Source organism: Rutilus rutilus (assembly GCF_951802725.1).
Source record: "Rutilus rutilus genome assembly, chromosome: 17".
In the NCBI taxonomy this organism is placed as follows: Eukaryota; Metazoa; Chordata; class Actinopteri; order Cypriniformes; family Leuciscidae; genus Rutilus; species Rutilus rutilus.
The window spans coordinates 16889492-16911594 of NC_140230.1; the positions used below are offsets into that span (position 1 = coordinate 16889492).

Consider the following 22103-nt stretch of genomic DNA (forward strand, 5'->3'; position numbering starts at 1 on the left):
AAAAACTAAAAATTTGCCAGTATGTTTCACACCATATGCCATCATTTTCCAGCAGAAGTGTTTAATTTATTGACATTGTAGGTGATTCATTTCCAGGTGCATTTTTTTTGTTAAAAGTGTAAAAAGTTTATTTTAAGGTGTCATTGTTACAGCGTAAATATATATTGAAGTACTAAGTAATATTAAGCAACTACATGTACTTACTGTAGGGGTTAGGGTAGGATTAAGTTGAGGGTTAGTTGCATGTAATTATGCATAATTCACTGTTATTACTATAGTAAGTACATGTAACATATGTAACAAGGACACTGTAAAATAAAGTGTTACTGAAAAAACATTAAAGCAAATACATTAAAATGCTTCTTTTTATGGTGGGAGGGCACATAAGTAATAAACAGAAGTACCGGGCTGACTGAACCAGATGATTTTTTTGTTGAGCTTGTGAACAAATTTTTCCTGGCTCCCTGAAAAGTAACGGTCAATAGGTTTGAAAATATATTTTCTGAAAATGTTTCACTAAAAAAAAAAAAGAAACTCCCGCACACTATCAATACTTGCAAATGTATATCAAAATTTTATTAGCAACGGTTCGGTCTCAAGACCTTCATCAGGAAAAATGTTCATGTTGTACAATTTTTTTCACAACATGCATCAGGTGGTCCGTAATTGTGCCAATGGCAACTGAGACTACGAGACAATGTGTTTTAACCAGTTATGTTATTTGTTTTCCACATAATGTATTTTTTTTTATTATATTCACATACCCTTGGTCAAGCAGCTAAAAGCAGTTTATTATAATCGATTAATATTAACCACCCAATAAATAACTTCCCCCTCAGTCTTTGCAGAGGACTTTTTTTACTCCTGGATTTGTGAAGCACATTTAACTCCTCATAATCTCGAATTCTCTGCATTTCATAGTTTTCAGTCAACCCATAGAAGCACATGAATATCGGTAATCAACATATTTCATTGATATTTTTTCCTGTTTTCTTTTTTTATTTGAGAAAAAAACAAAACAACAACACTCTATCCCAATTCCCCCCCCCCGCCAGCCCCAAATAATGGCCCCGCCCCGAGTCTAAAAACAGACTGACTACAGACTAACCCATTGCTCATAATACTCAGATACCGAATCGGCGATAAAACTAGTTAGAAGTGAGCAGTGCCTGTTAGCACTATCTGCTGGCAGAATACAGATGCAGTGTGTTGCGATTCAATTCAAACGCATTTGGTTTATTTCACCAGATTGTTTCTCTGGTCCTCATACATAAATGCATTGTATTAAATCAACTCAGCTTATTACAGTTTTAAAAAAAACAGCAGTGGACAGTTAGATACAGAATCAGAATGTATAAAAAGAAAAGAAAAAAAAAGAAAAAGAGACAAGTTTCTTTTTCACTGTGTATAAATTTGTTTAGATGGGGCCAGGAAAATAGGGTTCACAAGAAACAGTACAACTATTATAAAAGGAAGGAGAGATAGCAGGAAAAAAGAGAGGAGGGGCAAGATAGAAGACAGTATAGACTTAATGGGTAATATTCACCCTCTACAAGATAAGATGCCTGTAACAGCTTTACCTCATACATGTGTGGTGTCAAAAGACAATCCAGAAACTCATCTGGCTTTTTAAACTCTGCACTTTTACACAGGAAACCTCATTTCACAGCCTAAATAAAAACCATATCAAAATAACAAAGACTTCTCTCCTCAGATACCCCCTCTCACCTTCTTGTTTGAGTGTAACATTCATTTCTGTTGTTGTCATCATTTCTCTTCCCTCACTTGCTCCTTTATATCCTCCTCTCACTCCTATCTGACCAGTCTGGCTCAAAGTGTGAGCTGTACAGATGATAGAGCAGGTATTTCAAATTGAGGGGGAAAAAAACTGACACGTAAAATCACTATGGGCCAAAATTAAGCTGGAAGTTTAGTGGCATGTCTAATTGTATCCTTTTCTGTAGACAATGACATAGTACGGTCTATTTTCCCATCTTATAGCTTTGCACATACTTCAATGTTGCCATCAACAACATAAAAAAACATGACAAATAATTGGTTCGCTACATTCTGACCAATCACAAGTCATGTTTTTAGTCTGCCAGATTTAAAAAGAAAGCTCACACCCTCTCAGACCTCATAAACCTACAAAATAAGGGGTTTCCAAGAGACTGATATCACACCCATCTGCGTCTCTCGCTCTTGATTCAGTCCAGCCTCTACCAGAAGTCGCGGCGGTGATAGGCATCAGGGTCGCAGTATTTAGTCACCACCACTCTGTTGGCGAATTTCCTTCCTGTTAAGCCTTGCATTGCCTTCTGAGAGTCAAACACTGACATAAACTCCACAAAGATCTAAGGGAAAAAGAGAGAGATAAAAACCCATAGACAACAGTTTTAACAAGTTGCTTTTAAATTTTACATTCAAATGCACATGTATTTATCAAACCTTTCCAGTGCCAGGAACTTCCAGGCCGTCTACAGGGCGTGGAATCTCGATGCTCTTGACCTGACCGTATTTAGAGCACTCGTCTCTGACGTCTTCCACGATCTCCTCATACTCGTCATCATCCAGCAGCTCCTCTGGAGCCACCATGTTCATCAGACACAATACTTCTGTGGGAATGCCACCCATTTGAGTCACCGAGCTGTTCATGAGACCCGGAACTTGAAGGGTAACTGGAGTCTGGTTTATACCAGTCTTCAGATAAAAGAAAGAGGGGAAGAGAGTGAGAAATAATAGGAGATTCAGCACATCAACCACACACAAAGGTATTCGAAACTTGAACGCATTCACACCGTCCCTCACCAGTGTGGTGTTCTTGGAGCCGACGCTTGCTCTCTGAACCAGGAGTTTCTTGTCCCCCAGCTGCATCCCGTTTAGCCCCGCGATGGCCTGTGACAGTGAACAGTGTGCCTTGGAGAGGTTAACATGGATGTCAATTAACAGCTCTGACACGCCTCTAGCTCATTTCTGTTTTCTAACCCATGGATAAATCCTGGCCAAATGATTTCATTCTAATGGATCTACAGATACAGCCCATATTAAACAGAATATGTAATATATGTACATATATGTAATGTGATGAAGCCCATTACATGCAGAGGAAAAAGGTAAGTGTTGGGTGATGGGTCTCAGATAGTGTTGTATAAGCTTATGTTATTTGCTGGGAGTTGACAGACTGATTATGTCATTTTAATGCTTGTGTTTTTATCACCTGGTCGCTGATATTGACGTCAACATATTCACAGAAAGCATAGCCCTTAGAGAGGCCGGTAGCGCTGTCTTTGACCAAATTAAAGGCCTTCAGAGGACCAAACGATGTCAGCAATTCTTTCACCTGTGGAACAGAGAAAAATCATTAACTTAAAATTACTTTGATATAAATATTATACATGTGTGAATATTCACAGAACTGGAGTAATGGCTGCTGAAAATTCAACTTTGCCATCACTGGAATAAGTTACATTTTAAAATATATGCAAATAGAAAACACGCATTTCAAACAAAATAAATACTACTACAAATTGTAATACTTCACAAAATTGCTGTTGGTACTGTATTTGAGGTCAAATGAATACAGCCTTGGTGAGCATAAGAGACTTTTATCATAAACTATCATAAATTAAAATACAGATTTTTTTAAATAAATACATTTTTTACAATGACAAGTCTTGCGAAATTAGGTTACTTTTAAATGGTTGCCACGTGTTGATTTTTTACCACGCATAAAGGTTTGACATACTGCATAAATTATATTTGCCTGAAATATTTTATATTCTACAAATTATAAAAGTGTGAAAGATGTCACGTTTTGTGAGGAGTCACTTTGTGCTCCTGCGAGCTCCTTTATGAAAACTATACTGTATTTTAGGGACAGTGTGCGAGTGACATTTTAAATTTTGATATTTGGGCTATTTCTGATTGGCAACTGGGCTAGATTTGTTACGCAGACATGGCAACCATGCAAACTTAAACTTAAAGGCTTTAATTTCGTGGATGCATCTGTTCTGAGGAGCATGGAAAGTTTTTTTATTTCCTTTAGTAAAGTATTAACCACTTCTTCACTTTAGCACAGTCAAAAGATTAGCATATCTGCCAATATCATAATTAATATGCTAATATCAAAAGCTATCATAATCACATTGTTGTAGCTGGTGTTGTCATCAGGGGTTAAGGACCGCACAGCCACTAAAAACAACAAGCCATGCCAAGTTATGCAAAAACTTTGGACAAAACAATTCTACTTTAATTACTCAGAATAATGGCAAATAAAACATACTGGGAAATCAGTTCTGCCCAATCAATAGTTAGCTCAGTAGCCCTCAGTGACCGGAACTTGCTGCCACATAATGCTATTTTAACACGAACCTGGTCATCGTTGAGGTAATTTGGCAGACCGCCAATAAAGAGTTTATGGGCCGAATCAGGCACCACCGTGGAAACGACACCTAGGGAGAGAGAACCAGAGTGTGACCAAAAATGATCCATATTAAATCAATCACTATAGTTTCAATGAAATTATGACTGAAGAGAGCAAAACATTGAGCGTACAAGAATTGGGGGAGCAAAAGAGTGACGTGCCTGGGACATAGACACTGGGATTCTCACTCATGCCGGGCAGAGGCTGGTAGTCGTGTGGTCGGCGAATCTTCAAACTCTGTCCCTGGAAAATGATGCCATCAAATGCCATGGCCTGTGTAGTCTCATCCACCGAGCGGAACTGTACAAGCAAACATACAAAAATCACATTCATATTACACTCCCAAAATGTTGGGAAAAAAGAGGATCTACTGCTCAGAATGAAGACTGACCTCCAGAAAGGCAAAATTCTTGTCCTGGTTGATCTGGACAGCAAGAACTGGGTTTCCTGGGGCCTGAGTCAGGCCACCCAAACGCATCTGAGCATTGAAGAAGTCCATCATAGACTCCTATATTTATATATACATAAAAAAAAAAAAGAAATTAGAGAGCACTGCTATTATTATACTGGAGCAAGAACAAAGAAAAACATAAAACTAAAGAATTTGTTGTACAATGATTTAAAAAATACAGTTGGATTCACTATAACGTTGACGGAAAGGTCATCACACGTTCCACTACACCAAAATACTAATGGATTTCAGATAATAATGAACCTCACCTCTGTGATGCCAAATGGAATGTTGCCCACATAGAGCCGCCGGGCCTGTCGAGTCATCTGACTGCCCACGACAGGAACAGGTGTTGGGGTCACAGCCAGACCCTCAGGGGTCATTGTGGGCAGCAGAGCAGTGGCCGGGATCTGACCAGCAGCTGAAGTCAAAGAACAAGGTTTACAAGTGTTAGACATATGTATTCCTGTGATGGCAAAGCTGAATTACTCCAGTCATCAGTGTTACCTGATTCTTGAGAAATTATTGCAATATGCTGGTTTGGTGCTCAAGAAACATTTTTTATTATCAACATTATTATAAACAGTTGTGCTGCTTAGGCTAATATTTTTGTGGAAACTGTGATTTTTTTTTTTTTTTTTTTCAGGATTCTTTGATTAATAGAGAGTTCAAAAGAACAGCATTTATTTGAACTGATTTTTTTTGTAACATTATAAAACGTCTTTACTGTCCCATTTGATCAATTTAATACATCTTAGCTGAGTTAGTAGTAATTTCTTTCAAAAAAAATTATCATACTGATCCCAAACTTGTGAACAGTAGAGTTTTAAGCTTTAATTACAAGTTGTTCAATCAGACAATTTTAAGGCAGTACATAACTGCATTAAGATGAATCACAGCAGGAGTAAACAGGGTTAGAGAAGGAAAGAATGAAAAACAGACTCTTACCCTGCATGGCTTTGTACTGCATGGGTGTGATGTGTTCAAATCCAGGAGGAGGAACATCCCAATATTTTTTCACTTTAATTTTTTTCTTCTCGCGGTGTGGGGAGCGACTGCACAGTGAGAAAGAGAAACCAACAATGACGCTATTTGAAATGTACAGGCTCTTGTAAAGCATTTTCGTGAATGCCCCTAAGAATTTTTAGTTTTCCCCACGTACCTGCGTCTGTGTCTGCGGTCCTTGCTATCTCCATGACGTTCTCGGCTGCCTCTCCTTTCTCTGTCACGGTCCCGGCTCCTTCTCTTCCTGTCCCGGTCTCTGCTACGACTTCTCGAGCCACTGCGCCGGTGGTGCTTGTTCTCCTTGTCTCGGTCCGCTGCACATTTGAGTTGCACAGCAATGTACAAAACATGAATACAATGAGCATTTTCTTCAATTCAACATATATGTTTATTCAAACTTATATCTGCTTGCAGCTCATCTAAGCACCAGAGTCAGAAATGTTATTTGTTAAAGTAATATTTGGTGTACAAAATGATATTTTGTACATTAATGAGGGCATATATTTTTGAAATGGCATGTTGTCTATATGTGGGGAAAGGTTTCAGTTATTTAAAATGGTCACTGTGATATTTCAATTCTTAAAGGGACAGTTCACCAAAAATTTTAAAATCTGTATTGTTTACTCACCCTCATGTTATTCTAATGTATGACTTTCTTCTGTGGAACATAAAAGAATATATTGATGAATAAATTATGAATTCTAATTTTTGGGTGAACTATGCCTTTAACTAAATATAACAAGATAACATAAGGCATAGATGCCATTTTAATTATCACTTGTGATACAGCCCTGGTGATGTTTTAATACTGATCAGCACTAACCCGCTAATATTTCTGCATGCATACATCAACATAAAGCTCAATATCTCTGTGAAACCATCCACCAAACACACATCCTCTATAAATTAGGTTTGCAAAACACATAAGACAGCAGCACTAACGTTACATTTGTCTGGTTTTCTCCTGTGCAATATGATGCAGACCACCCTTCAGGCTGCAGGAAACAGATCCACTCACTGACCACTACCACATCAACTGTAACACTTGTCCAATCTCTCACTTTCATTACAATTATACCTTTATTTCTCACCTTGCTTATTTTCGGTTAGCTGTCTCTCAAATTCGTCAAAATCTGACATTTTCCAGCAGCTCCAACACGCCGACTGAGGGTGAGGCGGGCTAGCTTGCAACTAGCAATTCGGTGGCTGCGAATATCTCGCAAATAAATAAATAAAGTTCACACCAAGCGTGAAGCGTTAAGAAACGACAGTTTTTGTAAGGGAAAAATGCGACCCTGGGAAAGCAAAGCGGGGTTTAATAAGAGCAGCAGGAGTCGAGCTGGAGTCTTCCAGAAGCGCACAGAACATACAAAGACTAGCATGAGGAAAACGTGCTTTCAAAGAGACCTAGAGTAAACACACACATGCACCAGATGATGTGCTGGAATAAACGAGGGCTTTGCTCGTGGAAGAGCTCATGTACTCCTCAAAAACATCGAGATAGGTTAAATAAACCCTATATTTTCCACAAAAACTGTGAAACGCCAAGGCCGTGAGAGTGCGCCCACTAAGGTCAGTGGCCACTCCCAAACACTTCCGGGTCAATTTTACATATCAAGCCATTAAAATATTATATTATAACTGGTATCTATTACTGTTGCTGATTTTTAATTATTGCATGCATGCATTTAAAATCATTACATGCAAATTCATATGTTCAGAACAACAACAAAAAAAGAAAAAGAAAAAAATACACTGAATTGCTTTGAATCTTACAACGCCCTCTAATGGATCTGGATGGCAGTGAACACTGGACAGTGGTTGGGATTTTGAAATCTTTTGAATCTATTCATTACATTGTTTCTTTCAAATTCAGTGCTCCTTTCTGTCGGTTACACACCGTTACGCCAAAGGGTATTTTTGTGTGTTGGGGTTATAGGTGAGCCAGTGAATCATTTACTTAACCGATGCATTATTCATTCAGTTCGTTCACAAACGAGATGACTCGTTCAGTACTGCTCCGACTCGAGTCTCAAACCACAAAATAGATTCTTTCAGTGAAGGGGGCGGGTTCGTTGAGTAGGTCCAACCAACGAAATTCTCATTTTACAGACCTTACTCGAATTCTATTGGCTCTTGCTATAATCATTCTTTAAATGGAGCTAGTTGAAGAGAACGATTCATTTGAAAGATTGACTCAAAATAACGAGCGAAACACCCCAGTGGCCTCTTATCTGGAGGTTTGTGAAACAGCGGAGTGAGCGAATTGTGCTGCATTGTTGTAATATTAATCAAAGAAATATATCTTTCAAGGGCACACGTGACGTAGATATCAGGATATACCTTTGTGCTGTATCGAGTCGTTGTATCTGCATTTCGTGCGTTGCTGTCATTTATGAATCTGTTAGTGTTGAACTCGGCTTAAGTTAGTCATTACCATATAAACTTCACCAGAGTTTCAACAGCAGTTTGACCAATACGAGCAGGGGGACACTTATATAACACACAGGTAACGGTGACTTGATCTTTGAGGTCTGAGACTCCCTCATATTACACTGCAAACAGTAAGTACTGCTCGTTGAATAAAATTGAAGTCTATCAACGCAGTTGTGGTTGAAATATGTGTTAATAATGTATGAGAAGAATTCAAGGAGTTATTTGCATGCAGGACATTATTAGAAGCTCAGCCTACGTACTTTCACTTTTATTACAATAAAAGTGGCTCACAACATCGTTTTAGACATGCTGGTTTTTATTTTCATTAAAGTTTAGGTGTTAGACTCTCATAACTGTCAAGTAAAATGAAATACAACATTTCTGACTCCAAGGCCCCCCTATGTCTGAAACAATAAACTCAAAAAAATGTCAGTTTTACAGATATGCATCTTTATTTTTTAATGATTTAGCATTTCAATTAAGATTATGCTATTATGACTAAATTGAAATGATTTTAAGAATTATTGATGCCCCCTGGAAGCCCAGACCCCTAGAGGGCCCCAGGCACAAAGACTCACAGTTCACATGTGACATAATTACCTGGTTATCTCCTCAGTGGCAAGAATTGGCAGGCTGTCCACCAAAGGCTCAGTGCTGCTACTGTGTGACATTCAGGAGAAGTTCAGACCCAATATTTTCCAGTTCACAAACATTGTGAGCAATGCAGCAAGATTGCTACAGGTACAATCAGCACCTTCAGTTAATGAGAACTGCTGCAGTATTCATACACACAATCTATAATTATCATATATTAAATGTGCTGTCACCACTGCATCTTGTCAGCTACCTGATTTTCTATGCATGATCTATATCCCTCTGGTGGTCTTCATATAACACAATCTATAATCATATATTAAATGTGCAGTCATTTTAGACTGAAATATGTTATTATTATTATTTTTATTTTTTTACTTCATTGCAATGGTACAAAACATGGAGAATGTTGTGGCACTTGCTATTTGACCACAATAAATTGTTGACATGATTAGAAAAGGCTAAATCGTCTCTTTAAAAATAGTCACATTTGTGGTCAAAACTTACCCCTATTGGAAAACGAATGGGCCATAATGTCAGCCATAATGAAGCAGTGTTTGATAATATCTAATGTCTAAATATATAATAAATAATACAAGTAATTTATATAGAAATAAATGATGCATAAATTTAGAGGTGAATATTTTGTAGTACCATGAAATCCCTTCAAAAAACTAGATATTAAAAGAATAAATATTATTGAAACAAAATATTGCACATTCATTCATCAAAAAATTTTAGGCTTGTTGTGTTTGGTCTGTTTTGACTACCGAGGATCAGAAACATGACCCTTGAGTGAGGAATACTAGAGGAATATCCTTCTAAATCTTAGTAATATGGCAGTTCCATTGTAGGTTGGGAAATTGGCATGATACATTTTGTTTCACTTCCAGGCATGTCGAATCTTGAACATCCCTCAGATATTAACCGAGCAGTACCCTAAAGGTCTGGGCCCCACTGTTCCTGAGCTGGGGGCCGAGGGCCTGAAGCCTCATACAAAGACCAGTTTCTCCATGCTGACGGACAGTGTCGAGAGCTCACTCAAGAGCCTGGGAGACCCTCAGCAAGTCATACTATGTGGCATCGAGGCTCAAGCGTGCATTGCGGTAACGTCAAACGGGTTTTTAAACTGGTGCCATGGCACTTTTTACTTTCACTGACACATTTATTGTCTCCTGATCATGATCTTTAAGGTTGTTGTTTTACTGTAGTGTACAACCTATGATCTTCTGGAGCGAGGCATGGAGGTCCATATTGTGGCAGATGCTGTCTCCTCTCGAAGGTATAATAATAATTTTGTTTAAAATATACAAAATTTAAAACTGTTGTGATATTTTATATTTATGTATCTTATGGGCATGAAACATGAAAAACTGTGAGACACCTACATACCTTATCTTTACTCACACCCACATCTTTTCAAACACAAACTCAAGTCAAATGATGGATGGCATCTATAAGCTTTTTTCTAAAGGTCTAAAGAAACTGGAGGAATTTCACAGTGTTTGCTTAAAGATGAGGTGGTTATGTAAAATCTGATGTGTCCTATAAGTCAGTTCTTTAAGTGATTGTCAGGGTTTTGAAAACATATCTGCCTTTTGTTTTTCAGTCATACAGATCGTCTTTTTGCGCTGTCACGACTAAAGCAGAGTGGGGCGTTTCTCACCACTACAGAGGGAGTATTATTACAACTAGTGCAGGATGCCAAACACCCCAACTTTAAAGAGGTACCTGCCGACCTGTCTGTCAGCATCTATTCTAAATCCATCTGATTTTTTTCTTGTGCATATTATCATTTATATATAAAAAATTTAGATATAACTTTTCTTATTTGTAATTCAAGAAATTTAAAATGTTTGTGTGTATATATAAAAACATATATATATATATATATATATACATACTCTCACCTCAGCCACTTTATTAGGTTCATCTGTTCAATTGCTAGTTAACGGATATATCTAATCAGCCAAACACATAGCAGCAATTCAATGCATTTAGGCATGTAGAAATGGGCTGTGTCTGAAATTTCCCCCTATACCCTTAAACAGAAAGCACAAACTATGCAAAAGCGGCAATCATTCCGGTGCACTTGTTTGAATTCACACACACATATTAGTGGAGTAATGTAGGGAATATTGAACGAGGGTATAGGGGGCGATTTCAAACACAGCTATGTTCTGCTGAAGTTCAAACTGAGCATTAGAATGGGGGAAGAAAGGTTATTTAAGTAACTTTGAAAGGGATGCCAGACGGGCTGGTCTGAGAATTTCAGAAACTGTTGATCTACTTGGATTTTCATACACATACTTCATACAGAGAATGGTCCAAAAAAGAGAAAATATCCAGCGAGCGGCAGTTCTGTGGGTGAAAATGCCGTGTTAATGCCAGAGGTCAGAGGAGAATGGCCAGACTGGTTCAAGCTGATAGAAAGGCAACAGTAACTTAAATAACCACCCGTTACAACCAGGGTCTGCAGAAAAGCGTCTCTGAATGCACAACACGTCAAACCTTGAAGCAGATGGACTACAGCAGCAGAAGACACACCTGTCAGCTAAAAACAGGAAACTGAGGCTACAATTCACACAAGCTCACCAAAATTGGACAACAGATGATTGTAAAAAAGTTGCCTGGTCTGATGAGTCTCGATTTCTGCTGCGATATTCAGATGGTAGCGTCAGAGTTTGGTGTAAACAACATGAGAGCATGGATCCATCCTGCTTTGTATCAAGGGTTCAGGCTGCTGGTGGTGCTGTAATGGTGTGTTGGATATTTTCTTGGCACACTTTGGGGCCCTTAGTACCAACTGAGCATCATTTAAATGCCACAGAGCTACCTGAGTATTGTTGCTGACCATCTCCATCCCTTTATAACCACAGTATACCCATCTTCTGATGGCTACTTCCAGTAGGATTATGTGGCATGTCACAAAGCTCATATCATCTCAAACTGGTTTCTTGAACATGAGAATGAGCTTAAATGGCCTCCACAGCCACCAGATCTCAATCCAGTAGAGCATCTTTGGGATGTAGTGAAACAGGAGATTTGCGTCATGGATGTACAGCCGACAAATCTGCAGTAACTGTGATGCTATCATGACAATATGGACCAAAATCTCAGTTTTCAGCACCTTGTTGAAGCTATGCCATGAAGAATTAAGGCAGTTCTGAAGGCAAAAGGGGGTCAGGCCCGGTGCTTACAAAGTGTAACTAATAAAAAGAAAATAATAATAAAAAATATATATGTATATATGCAATGTAGGGGAAATCTTAATGCACATGTACACAGCATAAACAGCTGGTATTAAAAGGAATACAGCACAAAATTTGCATTGGCTACATTAAAAATGTTTTTACATTTAAGCTTGACAGACCTAATTCCTATTAACCTTTCATTTTTCAGAAGTTGGAGTTTTTGAGGAACTGTCCCTTTTTATAAGACCTTAATGAAATATGATTCTGCAAACTTTTTTTTATTTTTTTTATCCCTGCTTGTAATTTTAGGTTTGTTTGTGTCTGAATGAGAGCATGATGAGGTGGCGCTGAGGTGGATGGGATTTTGTGGTGATTAGGTTTGCGTTCATGTTCTGACCTGTCCTCCTTCATTTTTCGCACACAGATCCAGAAGCTCTTGACTCACCCCTCCCCTGATACAGGCCTGCTGTCCTTCTTCAGCTCTCTATAGGGCCAGTCGCACACCACACCCTGCAGACATAATTACATAAATTACAAAAAATCCGCACAAACTGTTCTCTGAACCTGTTGCATATTCAAATAATATCTACTTTCATTAAAATTTCAAATAGCTTTCAGAAAATTCTAAAATTCTGTCAGAAGAAAAGTAAGAGTTAATGTCAACACTAAAATAAGGTTCTGCGTGTTAAAATTAGTTCATACATTAGGTATCGTAAACTAACAATGAGCATTTTTACAGCATTCATGTTAACATTTACAGTAAGATCTCACTGTCTAATGTTTGTTAATGTATTAGCTAACAATGAGCAATACATTCATTACAGTATTTATTAATCTTAGTCAGCATTAGTTAATAAAAATACAACTGTTCATCGTTAGTTCATGTTAGCTCAAGTCCATTAAATTATATGATCAGTAAGTAAATTTTAATATTAACATTAACTAAGATTAATAAGTATTTTTCATCGTTAGTTCATGTTAACAAATAGCAAATGGAACCTTATTATAAAGTGTTACCGCATTGACTGGTCTAGGTTCATTTTAATTTATAAATATGCATGTAAAGTGACATGAATGTATAAAACCTTATTGTAAAGTGTTGCCAAATGATTATATTCTGTACACGCATTACTATAAAATAAGAATAAAGTATTGTGCGTACGCCTATTGATTATGCATATGGTGTTAATATGTGTCTAATACCTGTGTTTGTTTTTTTTGTCTCATTGCATTATGAAATGTGCGTCAAGTGTGAAATCCACCAGGATCCAAAGATCACTGTGTCATAGGACTAACAAAATCTCAATGGAAATTATTACAGTGTTCCCGCCAATAGCTCGACTCCTCTCCTATTTCAACAGTGAAACAGGAACTTACTCACCAGTAAAACTCTGAAAGTGCAGCCATGAAAGGAGGAGGAGAGAACGAAAAAGAGGAGGAGAAACACACTGAGTTCTCAAATGTCAAAATGGAGGGTGGAGTGTGTGACGTTCAACACAGGCTGAAAGGGAGGGGAAAGAGAAAGAAAGGGAAGAACTTTTTCCGACAGTTTTTTTTCTTCTCCCAAACTCAAATTTCAAACAAAACGTGTTAACTTAGACTCTTCAGGCAGCTAATGAATGCAGCGATAAACATAGAAGAGAGAAGAAGGACAAATAAATGTATGTTGAGATCCTTCATCTGCCTCTGTGCAACAGATGACGGCATTAAAAATTTACAGGGTGAAGTCGGTGGCCTTTTGACAGGATTGAGGTAGGTCTTCACTCAACTATTATACGTATACAAACATTTCTCTTAGAATGCTGTATTAGAAATAAATAGATCTATAAGTGTATCTAACATTTCCTTTGATTAATCAAGTGTGCAGTAACTAATGATATGAGTATCTGTTTTTCAAACCATATACTTAAGGTTTTAATAAGATTTAGATTTCTTTTACAGCATACTTTTAAATCACATTGCCTTACAACTGCATACGGCATGATTGACTTGGTTACACAGCTTAGCTGGAATGCATGAGATAACACACAGTATTACATAATGTTTTGTTTTCTCAGACATCCCCTTAAGCATGGCTTCTGAACTGGACTCTAGTTTAACCAGCATTGACTGGCTTCCTCAGCTGGGAATCAGCACCTTGCGATCAGGAAAAGAAAGAGTGGAACGGAAAAAAGAACGAGGAAGCGAGAAGGACATCCCTCCCATACCTACACTGTCCCCTGGATCTAATTCCAAAGTGAAGCCCCCCCACAGCTACGCCACTCTGATAGCCATGGCAATGAGTTCCACTCCTGAAATGAAGCTGAGTTTGAATGATATTTACACATGGATCAGTAATACATTTCCTTATTACAGCAAAGCAGGAAGAGGATGGAAGGTAAAGACCACTACATGACCACTTCCTTGTGCTAAATAGTGCTCGATGCAATGCAGTTGTGCTCGAGCAGGGACTTGGCTTTACACCATTGTTGATTTAATAAACAAGTCTGGAGAAATATAAATGTAGCTGAAAGCTATTTTTTGGTATTTCTGGGTCAGTGGCATAAAGATAAACATGTCAGGGTGATAAAATTGTCCTGATATGAAGATTGAAAAGTAAAAAGCCTCATTGAAAAAATGAAACTCTTGAAAAGAAAAAAAAGCAATAAGTATTTTGGCATAACATTTTATTATTATTTCTTAGAATTAAAAAACAATCTGATAATTTGAGTTTTTTTGACAAGGCTAGGTTAGTTTGGGTTGTAAAATGTCATGTGGTGCGACACCTAAAAAAAACCCATAATATTTTATGAATTAGTAATTCATATATGTGGGGGGATTTTTGTCAATTGCAATGGAGCTGAAATAGAATAGAATAGAAATATTTGGGGGAAAAAACTAAATGAAAATGATAAATGTTGCCTTGGCAATAAACTAAAATAAGTTTAAGATTAAGCTCTAAAATTATTTATAAAATATCCTACTGTTAAAATACAACTTCTGCTTTTTACTGAGGAGTCAAACAGACTGCATTTCATTATTGCGTACATAAAACACAGATTCATCACAGATTCATCACAGATTTGTTACAGACTTGTAGTAAATGGGAAATGACAGTTTGTAGGTGTGTAGTGATGTGTAGTCATGAACGAAAGGTGTTGCAATCTCTTCACAAGAAGTAAAGCTAAATAAAATATGATGCTCTTTAACTGGAAACGGTGCTGATTATCTGATGAATCTGGGCATGTTTAAAAACACTTTAGAAAATGAATCATAAAGACTGATATGTCTCTGATGCACACCAAGTCTGCATTTTGTTCAGCTGTATGTAAAATACAGATACATATAGACAAATATCATTTTTTTCTCCTAGAACTCAATTCGGCACAATTTGTCTCTCAATAAATGTTTCCGGAAAGTTCCTCGACCACAGAGCGACCCTGGGAAGGTGATGTAGTCAAATATTTTATTATTTTGTTCATTAATATCTGAGGTTATTGCCATTCTAATAACTTTTTTAACAATTTTAGGACTCTCAAATATTAATACTGAAGTTAAAATAATCACCTGTTTTAGGGATCATACTGGACGATGGATGTACCACCTGACTCAACTCAACCCAGAGGAGTGAAACGTCCTTATCCTAAAGAGGAGGAGGTAAGAGTACATCACATGAAGTGATCTCGTCACATCTGTGAGATCAGTATTTCACTCATCAACATCCCTGTTTCAGACTCCATCCTCAGAGGCCCAAGTGCCTGTCAATCAACCGGAGCCCCTCCCACTTCAGCCAGACACCAAAAGCATGTTCTCCCCCCCTCCTTGCAAGGTTCAAAGTCATTTCTTCTGCTTTTCTATTTCTATTAAGGGTTATTAAGGAAGCTCCTCTTAGAACAGAGCTTGAGGTCTAAGAAAGAGGAAATGAGAGAGTAAAGTAAACAAAATAGAGCTGGTGGACTTCATAATGACTTTCATTTATAATGAATTTGGGTGCATGCATCACCTTAAAAGTATAGGTCAGAATATTTTCTCATCTTCACGTCATTCCAAAACTAAATTATTATATATATTTTTTGTTTCATGGAACACAAAGGAAATATTGTGAAAATCTTTACATTAGCTATTTTTACAATGACACCGGCATGACCATGGCTGTCAAGCTTCAGCAAGGACTAAAAGTATCATAAAAGTAGTCCATATGACTTGTGTACTATATTACAAGTCTTCTGAAGTCCTATGATAACTTAAAGTGGAGATGAAATGGAAGTAGCGATATATATTTATAAATCCAGAAATCACAATGTATGATTTTTTAACTATTTATTTGTATGATACAGCTGTAAATAAGTATTTGAACACCTGAGAAAATCAATGTTAATATTTGGTACAGTAGCCTTTGTTTGCAATTACAGAGGTCAAACGTTTCCTGTAGTTTTTCACCAGGTTTGCACACACTGCAGGAGGGATTTTGGCCCACTCCTCCACACAGATCTTCTCTAGATCAGTCAGGTTTCTGGGCTGTCGCTGAGAAACACGGAGTTTGAGCTCCCTCCAAAGATTCTCTATTGGGTTTAGGTCTGGAGACTGGCTAGGCCACGCCAGAACCTTGATATGCTTCTTACAGAGCCACTCCTTGGTTATCCTGGCTGTGTGCTTCGGGTCATTGTCATGTTGGAAGACCCAGCCTCGACCCATCTTCAATGCTCTAACTGAGGGAAGGAGGTTGTTCCCCAAAATCTCGCAATACATGGCCCCGGTCATCCTCTCCTTAATACAGTGCAGTCGCCCTGTCCCATGTGCAGAAAAACACCCCCAAAGCATGATGCTACCACCCCCATGCTTCACAGTAGGGATGGTGTTCTTGGGATGGTACTCATCATTCTTCTTCCTCCAAACACGTTTAGTGGAATTATGACCAAAAAGTTCTATTTTGGTCTCATCTGACCACATGACTTTCTCCCATGACTCCTCTGGATCATCCAAATGGTCATTGGCAAACTTAAGACGGGCCTTGACGTGCTGGTTTAAGCAGGGGAACCTTCCGTGCCATGCATGATTTCAAACCATGACATCTTAGTGTATTACCAACAGTAACCTTGGAAACGGTGGTCCCAGCTCTTTTCAGGTCATTGACCAGCTCCTCCTGTGTAGTTCTGGGCTGATTTCTCACCTTTCTTAGGATCATTGAGACCCCACGAGGTGAGATCTTGCATGGAGCCCCAGTCCGAGGGAGATTGACAGTCATGTTTAGCTTCTTCCATTTTCTAATGATTGCTCCAACAGTGAACCTTTTTTCACCGAGCTGCTTGGCAATTTCCCCGTAGCCCTTTCCAGCCTTGTGGAGGAGTACAATTTTGTCTCTAGTGTCTTTGGACAACTCTTTGGTCTTGGCCATGTAAGTAGTTGGATTCTTACTGATTGTATGGGGTGGACAGGTGTCTTTATGCAGCTAACGACCTCAAACAGGTGCATCTAATTTAGGATAATAAATGGAGTGGAGGTGGACATTTTAAAGGCAGACTAACAGGTCTTTGAGGGTCAGAATTCTAGCTGATAGACAGGTGTTCAAACTTGCAAAATAGCAGGGTGTTCAAATACTTTTTTTCCTCACTGTACTTCTGTTTCGTACATCCGAGTTTAACAAATTAGTGAAAAAGACAAAGTGTAGAGTGGGGACTTGGTTCTATCCATTGGTTGGTGATTGGGTTTGAAGATTTGGGCTTTGCGTTCAAAAATGAATGCGAATTTGGAGTTGATTGTGGAGGGGTGGGTTTAAGTGGACTAAATGTTTAGAGAATTCTGGTATATGTCACCAGAGAGAAGTGTGTCACTTTCACTGAAAGATAGAGTACTGACTTTTTGATTAAACATTAAAAGGTCCAAAAACTTTTTAAAAATTAAACATAGAATCATTCTCAATAAGATCCATAACAGTCATTTACAAAATAGATAGGCAACTTATGTCGTATGAACTACAGAAATAGTGCTATGATGCCATTAATAATGTCATTGGTTCTCACACATCTCACTTTTTGGGGAAAGCTACTTTTTAAAGTAATGCATTACAGTATTGCGTTACTCCCTAAAAAGTAACTAATTGCATCACTTAGTTACTTTTTATGGAAAGTAACTGTTACTTTTGCATTCTCATCCGGGCTGGGCTTGCTTGTTTGTTTTAATTACACAAAAAACAAAACTAAATGTTATATGTTATATTTTTGGCAAATGTAAAGGCCCCTTTAAACCAAAAGTTAAATTAAAAGTTAAATTCAAACTTTTACACTCTTTCTTTAGCAATACAAAAAATAAAATAAACACAAAGGTGATGTTTATCTATAGGATTTTTTTCTTATTTGTATGGTTGAATTGAATCATAGAAGGTCAGAACCAAAGACATTGCTTAATAAAGTGACATTAAATACATAAAGTATATTTGTGTAATTTAACATTTAATTATTGCAGGTTTGCTTAATATTCTGAGTTTGCATTTCACTATTTTAATTCATATTAAGGAATACTGAATCTTTTTTGTGTAAGAGAGATGAGTGAACGCATGCTCACATTTAGCCTAGAACTACAATAACCACCATTTTGATTCAGCACACACAACACCACTGCACGTACTCACGATTTCTCTCAACATGGGGACAGGAGAGGTGTCAATCAATAAATGGGAAAACAAAGTAACCTGCATTACCTATTTGAAACCGTAACTGAGATGTTTTGTTGTAAATTTAAAAGTAATGTGAAAGTAATTACCTAATTACTTGTAATGGATTAGCCCCAACACTGAACGACACTGAAACTTTTATGGTGCTTTTTGTCCTTGTTGGAACTTAAACCACATTTTTGTAGAAAAGAGCTACTTTAAGATCTTTAAAAAATTCTCCTTTTGAGCTTCATGGAAAAAAAAATAACTCATGAGGATGAGTAATTTTTATTTTTGCCTGAAATATTCCTAAGTGGTATATGACATATTATTTATCCAAATTACTCTCAAATTTATCTCTGCAGTCATCGTTTCCACAGCAACGTCCAAGTGCCCCCATACCTACATCTCTTCCTTCAAACCCTCATGCCGATCCCCCTCTCCGATTCTCCTTTGCTGATTTGAACCTACCGGATCTGTACAATTCCTTTCAGTCCCTCTGTCGCTCCGTGAGAGACAGAGTCACCTCACAATGTAAGTAAATCAATTATGCCACTCTTTTCCTTTAGCTTATTATTTACTTTCAAAGATTCAGAATGAATTCATTTTAAGATCAGTTGTGCTTAAAACTCTCTCTCTCCTTCTCTCTCAAAGCGGATGTTCCCAATTTACTTGGATTTACCCATGACAGTACACCACTCCACACCCCAACCCTGCCTCCTTTTTCCCCTTGCCCCTGCCCAAACATCAATATTAACCAGTATACCAACCCAACATCTACCTTCAACCCAAACCTCAATACCAACGGCAACTTCAACCCAAATATACCCAATACTAACTCTAGTTTTATCCCAAACCTAAACCCAAACCAGAATGCTAACATTCATCCCAACTCCAACACTGAGCCTGACAAGCTGCTACACAGTAATGGTGAGTATAACTGCTCAGTAGTGACGTGTTGATGGTATATGATTGTCCTGATGACAGATCCTCTCTCTCTCTCTTTCTCTCTCTTTTAGTTGTTCCTGCAGACTGGTTCAGTAACGCTGACTCTTTGAGAGAGAGTTTCAGAATTGCTAGTAGTCTGGACTGGGCTAACATTGACCTCACCTGTCACCCTGGTCAGTACTCAACTATAGACTACAATGAGATGTATAATGCACAACATGCTTTCATTTTCTGCTCTGGATTTACAGTTTAATTTCAAAGGGACCATCTTTGAATTTGTTTATCCAGAAGCGCTATTTTCCACAGTTGGGAAACTATTTTAAAACTGTAGCTGTTGCAAGTTACAAGGTCCTCATTATCGAAAGTAGAAAAAACAATCAAACTTCCCTTTAGAAAAAATAGCCACACTAAATGCAGCTAACAAAGTGATGTATTTCTTTGGCTAGACATTACTTTCTCTCTTTACAGTTTTTTAAATAATGGACAATACTACAAAACTGCTGTACATCAGTGAAAGGGAAATTCATTAAATGTCTCAATCTGTGTTGTTTTCATTCAGACCTGGTGGAAAGCATGCGCCAGGCCGAGCTCTGTGACTGGGCATTGGATTCAGCTCTCTTCACCTCGCTTTGTGATTCGCTCAACCGTTTCTTCACTCAGAAGGGTCTCATTGGCTCGTCTTCTGTTGGCTCCTCCCCTTTTGCACAAATGGCCTCACCTCCTCTCAATATTCCGCCCACTAACGCTCCCACCCTGGCTAGTTTAACTCAGCCATCTCCACTCATATATTCCCAGCTCCCACCTGGCACTGGTGAACCTCCTCTCCAAAATCCCAGGAGAACCCTGACCCCTCACACCCACAACCAGACAGCACAAAGACCGCCAGGGCTGCAGCCCACCATGAGCCAACCTCTGACTCCTAACGGTACGTTGAGAGATCCCTTAAATCCTTACAGGACCAGTGCATCTAAACTGAAAGGGATAGTTCACCCAAAAAATTTAATTCTGTCATCATTTACTCACCCTCATGTCGGGTGACCACCTGGTTATAGCTCTGATGCAGGACGTAGATGTGATTTTGCGGGATACGTGAGAGAGATAAATGTACTATTATTATACTAGGTAAATAAATATTGATTTATATGAGTTGGAAAGCCTATTTGCCATTAATTTGGATGAATAATTAAAAAAAAAAGTTTTTTTATCGCTGATAAGTTTTGTTAATTGTGACCGGCTCTGTAACTGGTACTCATTTTACCCAGGTTCAAGTGAGACAATGTAATTTACTCTACAGGTCCTATTTAATGAACTTGAGTAACAGGCCAGGTAAAAATCTAATTTATACTAAAAGAGATTTCCTTAAGTAGTGAATAGTTTATTTTCATTTATTAGACTATGTAAATGCATTTTACCGGATTCAGTGCATCTTCAACTTGTATTTTTTGTAGGATCTGGCAGGTTTGATCAGGATGTTCTTATCCAGTATTTGTCTAGATGAAGTCCTGGCTGGTGTCATCAGTGGGAAAATCCACAGTCGCATTTTTATTATCATATTTCTTATTGTGATACTGTAATTTCTGGGAAGAAAAAAATAATACAGACATAACTGAAATGCGGGACACTGCTTACGTCTTGCAGGACGAGGGACTCCCAATTTCGGTAGGTCACCCTACCCTCATGTCATTCCAAACCTTTCCATGACGTTCTTTCTTCTGTGGAACGTAACATATTATGAAGAATGTTTTAACTGTTTTTGTCCACACAATAAGTCAGTGAGGTCCAAATGTTGGTTTGGACCCCGTTGCCTTTCATTGTATGGACGAAAAAACAGGTTGCGTTCTGCAGAATAAAGAAACTCCTTACAAGTGTGGAAGGACATAAGGGTGAGTAAATAATGTCAATTTTCATTTTTGGGTGAACTATCCCTTTAAGTGCCCTTATTCATTCAGAGAGGAAATTAGTGTTGCTATGTTGGTCCAATTGCTCAGGCATCCAAATATGATGTTTTTCTGTCTTTATGCAGCACATCAAACTCAACCACTGACCCCAACAGGTCATCCACCTTTGAAGAATCTTCACAGCAACAGTGAAGAAATCCAGGATGATTTCGATTGGGATTCATTGATTGAATAATTCTGTTGGCAGATATACACACATAAATACACAGTAAAAGAAAACATGAGACAATTTTTTGTCGAGGAGGTGAGGCCAACTCATTAATCTAGTTTCATGTATATATGGAACAAAAGCAGCACCGTCTTAACGATGACCATCATTCAGGTGTTTGTTTCCTTTCAGTTCAGTTCTACCTTACAATTTATACGGCACAATGGTGCTGCTAGTCAGTTGCATGTTTGATGTGTGAGGTTAACCAAAACTTACAATGCAATATATTCATCATGTTTGTTCCTGAACTGACCCAGA

The 22103-nt window shown here is 38.0% G+C and overlaps 3 protein-coding genes across 8 annotated transcripts; 2 read left to right on the forward strand and 1 right to left on the reverse strand.

Moving 5' to 3' along the window:
* Window positions 1-1209: 1209 nt before the first annotated feature.
* u2af2a (U2 small nuclear RNA auxiliary factor 2a) lies at window positions 1210-7702 on the reverse strand. Of its 6 annotated transcripts, none has more exons than XM_084435584.1 (12): window positions 6971-7124; window positions 6508-6537; window positions 6037-6193; window positions 5823-5929; window positions 5144-5295; window positions 4815-4931; window positions 4555-4723; window positions 4372-4451; window positions 3218-3340; window positions 2809-2916; window positions 2449-2700; window positions 1210-2354 (listed from the first exon to the last, which is right to left on the reverse strand). In XM_084435584.1, exons 4-12 carry the CDS (start codon window positions 5842-5844, stop codon window positions 2220-2222), a joined length of 1158 nt encoding a protein of 385 aa, XP_084291710.1. In that variant the 5' UTR covers window positions 5845-5929; window positions 6037-6193; window positions 6508-6537; window positions 6971-7124; the 3' UTR covers window positions 1210-2219. The 6 variants fall into 6 exon arrangements, with proteins under 6 accessions (XP_084291710.1, XP_084291711.1, XP_084291709.1 ...); XM_084435585.1 differs by having other exon boundaries at window positions 4585-4723; window positions 6971-7085; XM_084435583.1 differs by lacking the exon at window positions 6508-6537 and having other exon boundaries at window positions 2809-2895; window positions 4585-4723; window positions 6971-7702.
* Window positions 7703-8056: 354 nt separating this feature from the next.
* isoc2 (isochorismatase domain containing 2) lies at window positions 8057-13281 on the forward strand. Its single transcript, XM_084435589.1, has 6 exons — window positions 8057-8443; window positions 8932-9056; window positions 9803-10015; window positions 10121-10191; window positions 10519-10636; window positions 12528-13281. Coding segments are annotated over exons 1-6 (594 nt in total). The 5' UTR covers window positions 8057-8442; the 3' UTR covers window positions 12594-13281.
* A 14-nt stretch (window positions 13282-13295) lies between these two features.
* On the forward strand, window positions 13296-21845 carry foxj2 (forkhead box J2). The gene is made up of 10 exons (XM_084435579.1): window positions 13296-13855; window positions 14161-14480; window positions 15456-15530; window positions 15659-15739; window positions 15816-15911; window positions 19097-19265; window positions 19386-19661; window positions 19751-19852; window positions 20239-20604; window positions 21703-21845. Exons 2-10 carry the CDS (start codon window positions 14175-14177, stop codon window positions 21810-21812), a joined length of 1581 nt encoding a protein of 526 aa, XP_084291705.1. The 5' UTR covers window positions 13296-13855; window positions 14161-14174; the 3' UTR covers window positions 21813-21845.
* The last annotated feature ends 258 nt before the right edge of the window (window positions 21846-22103 follow it).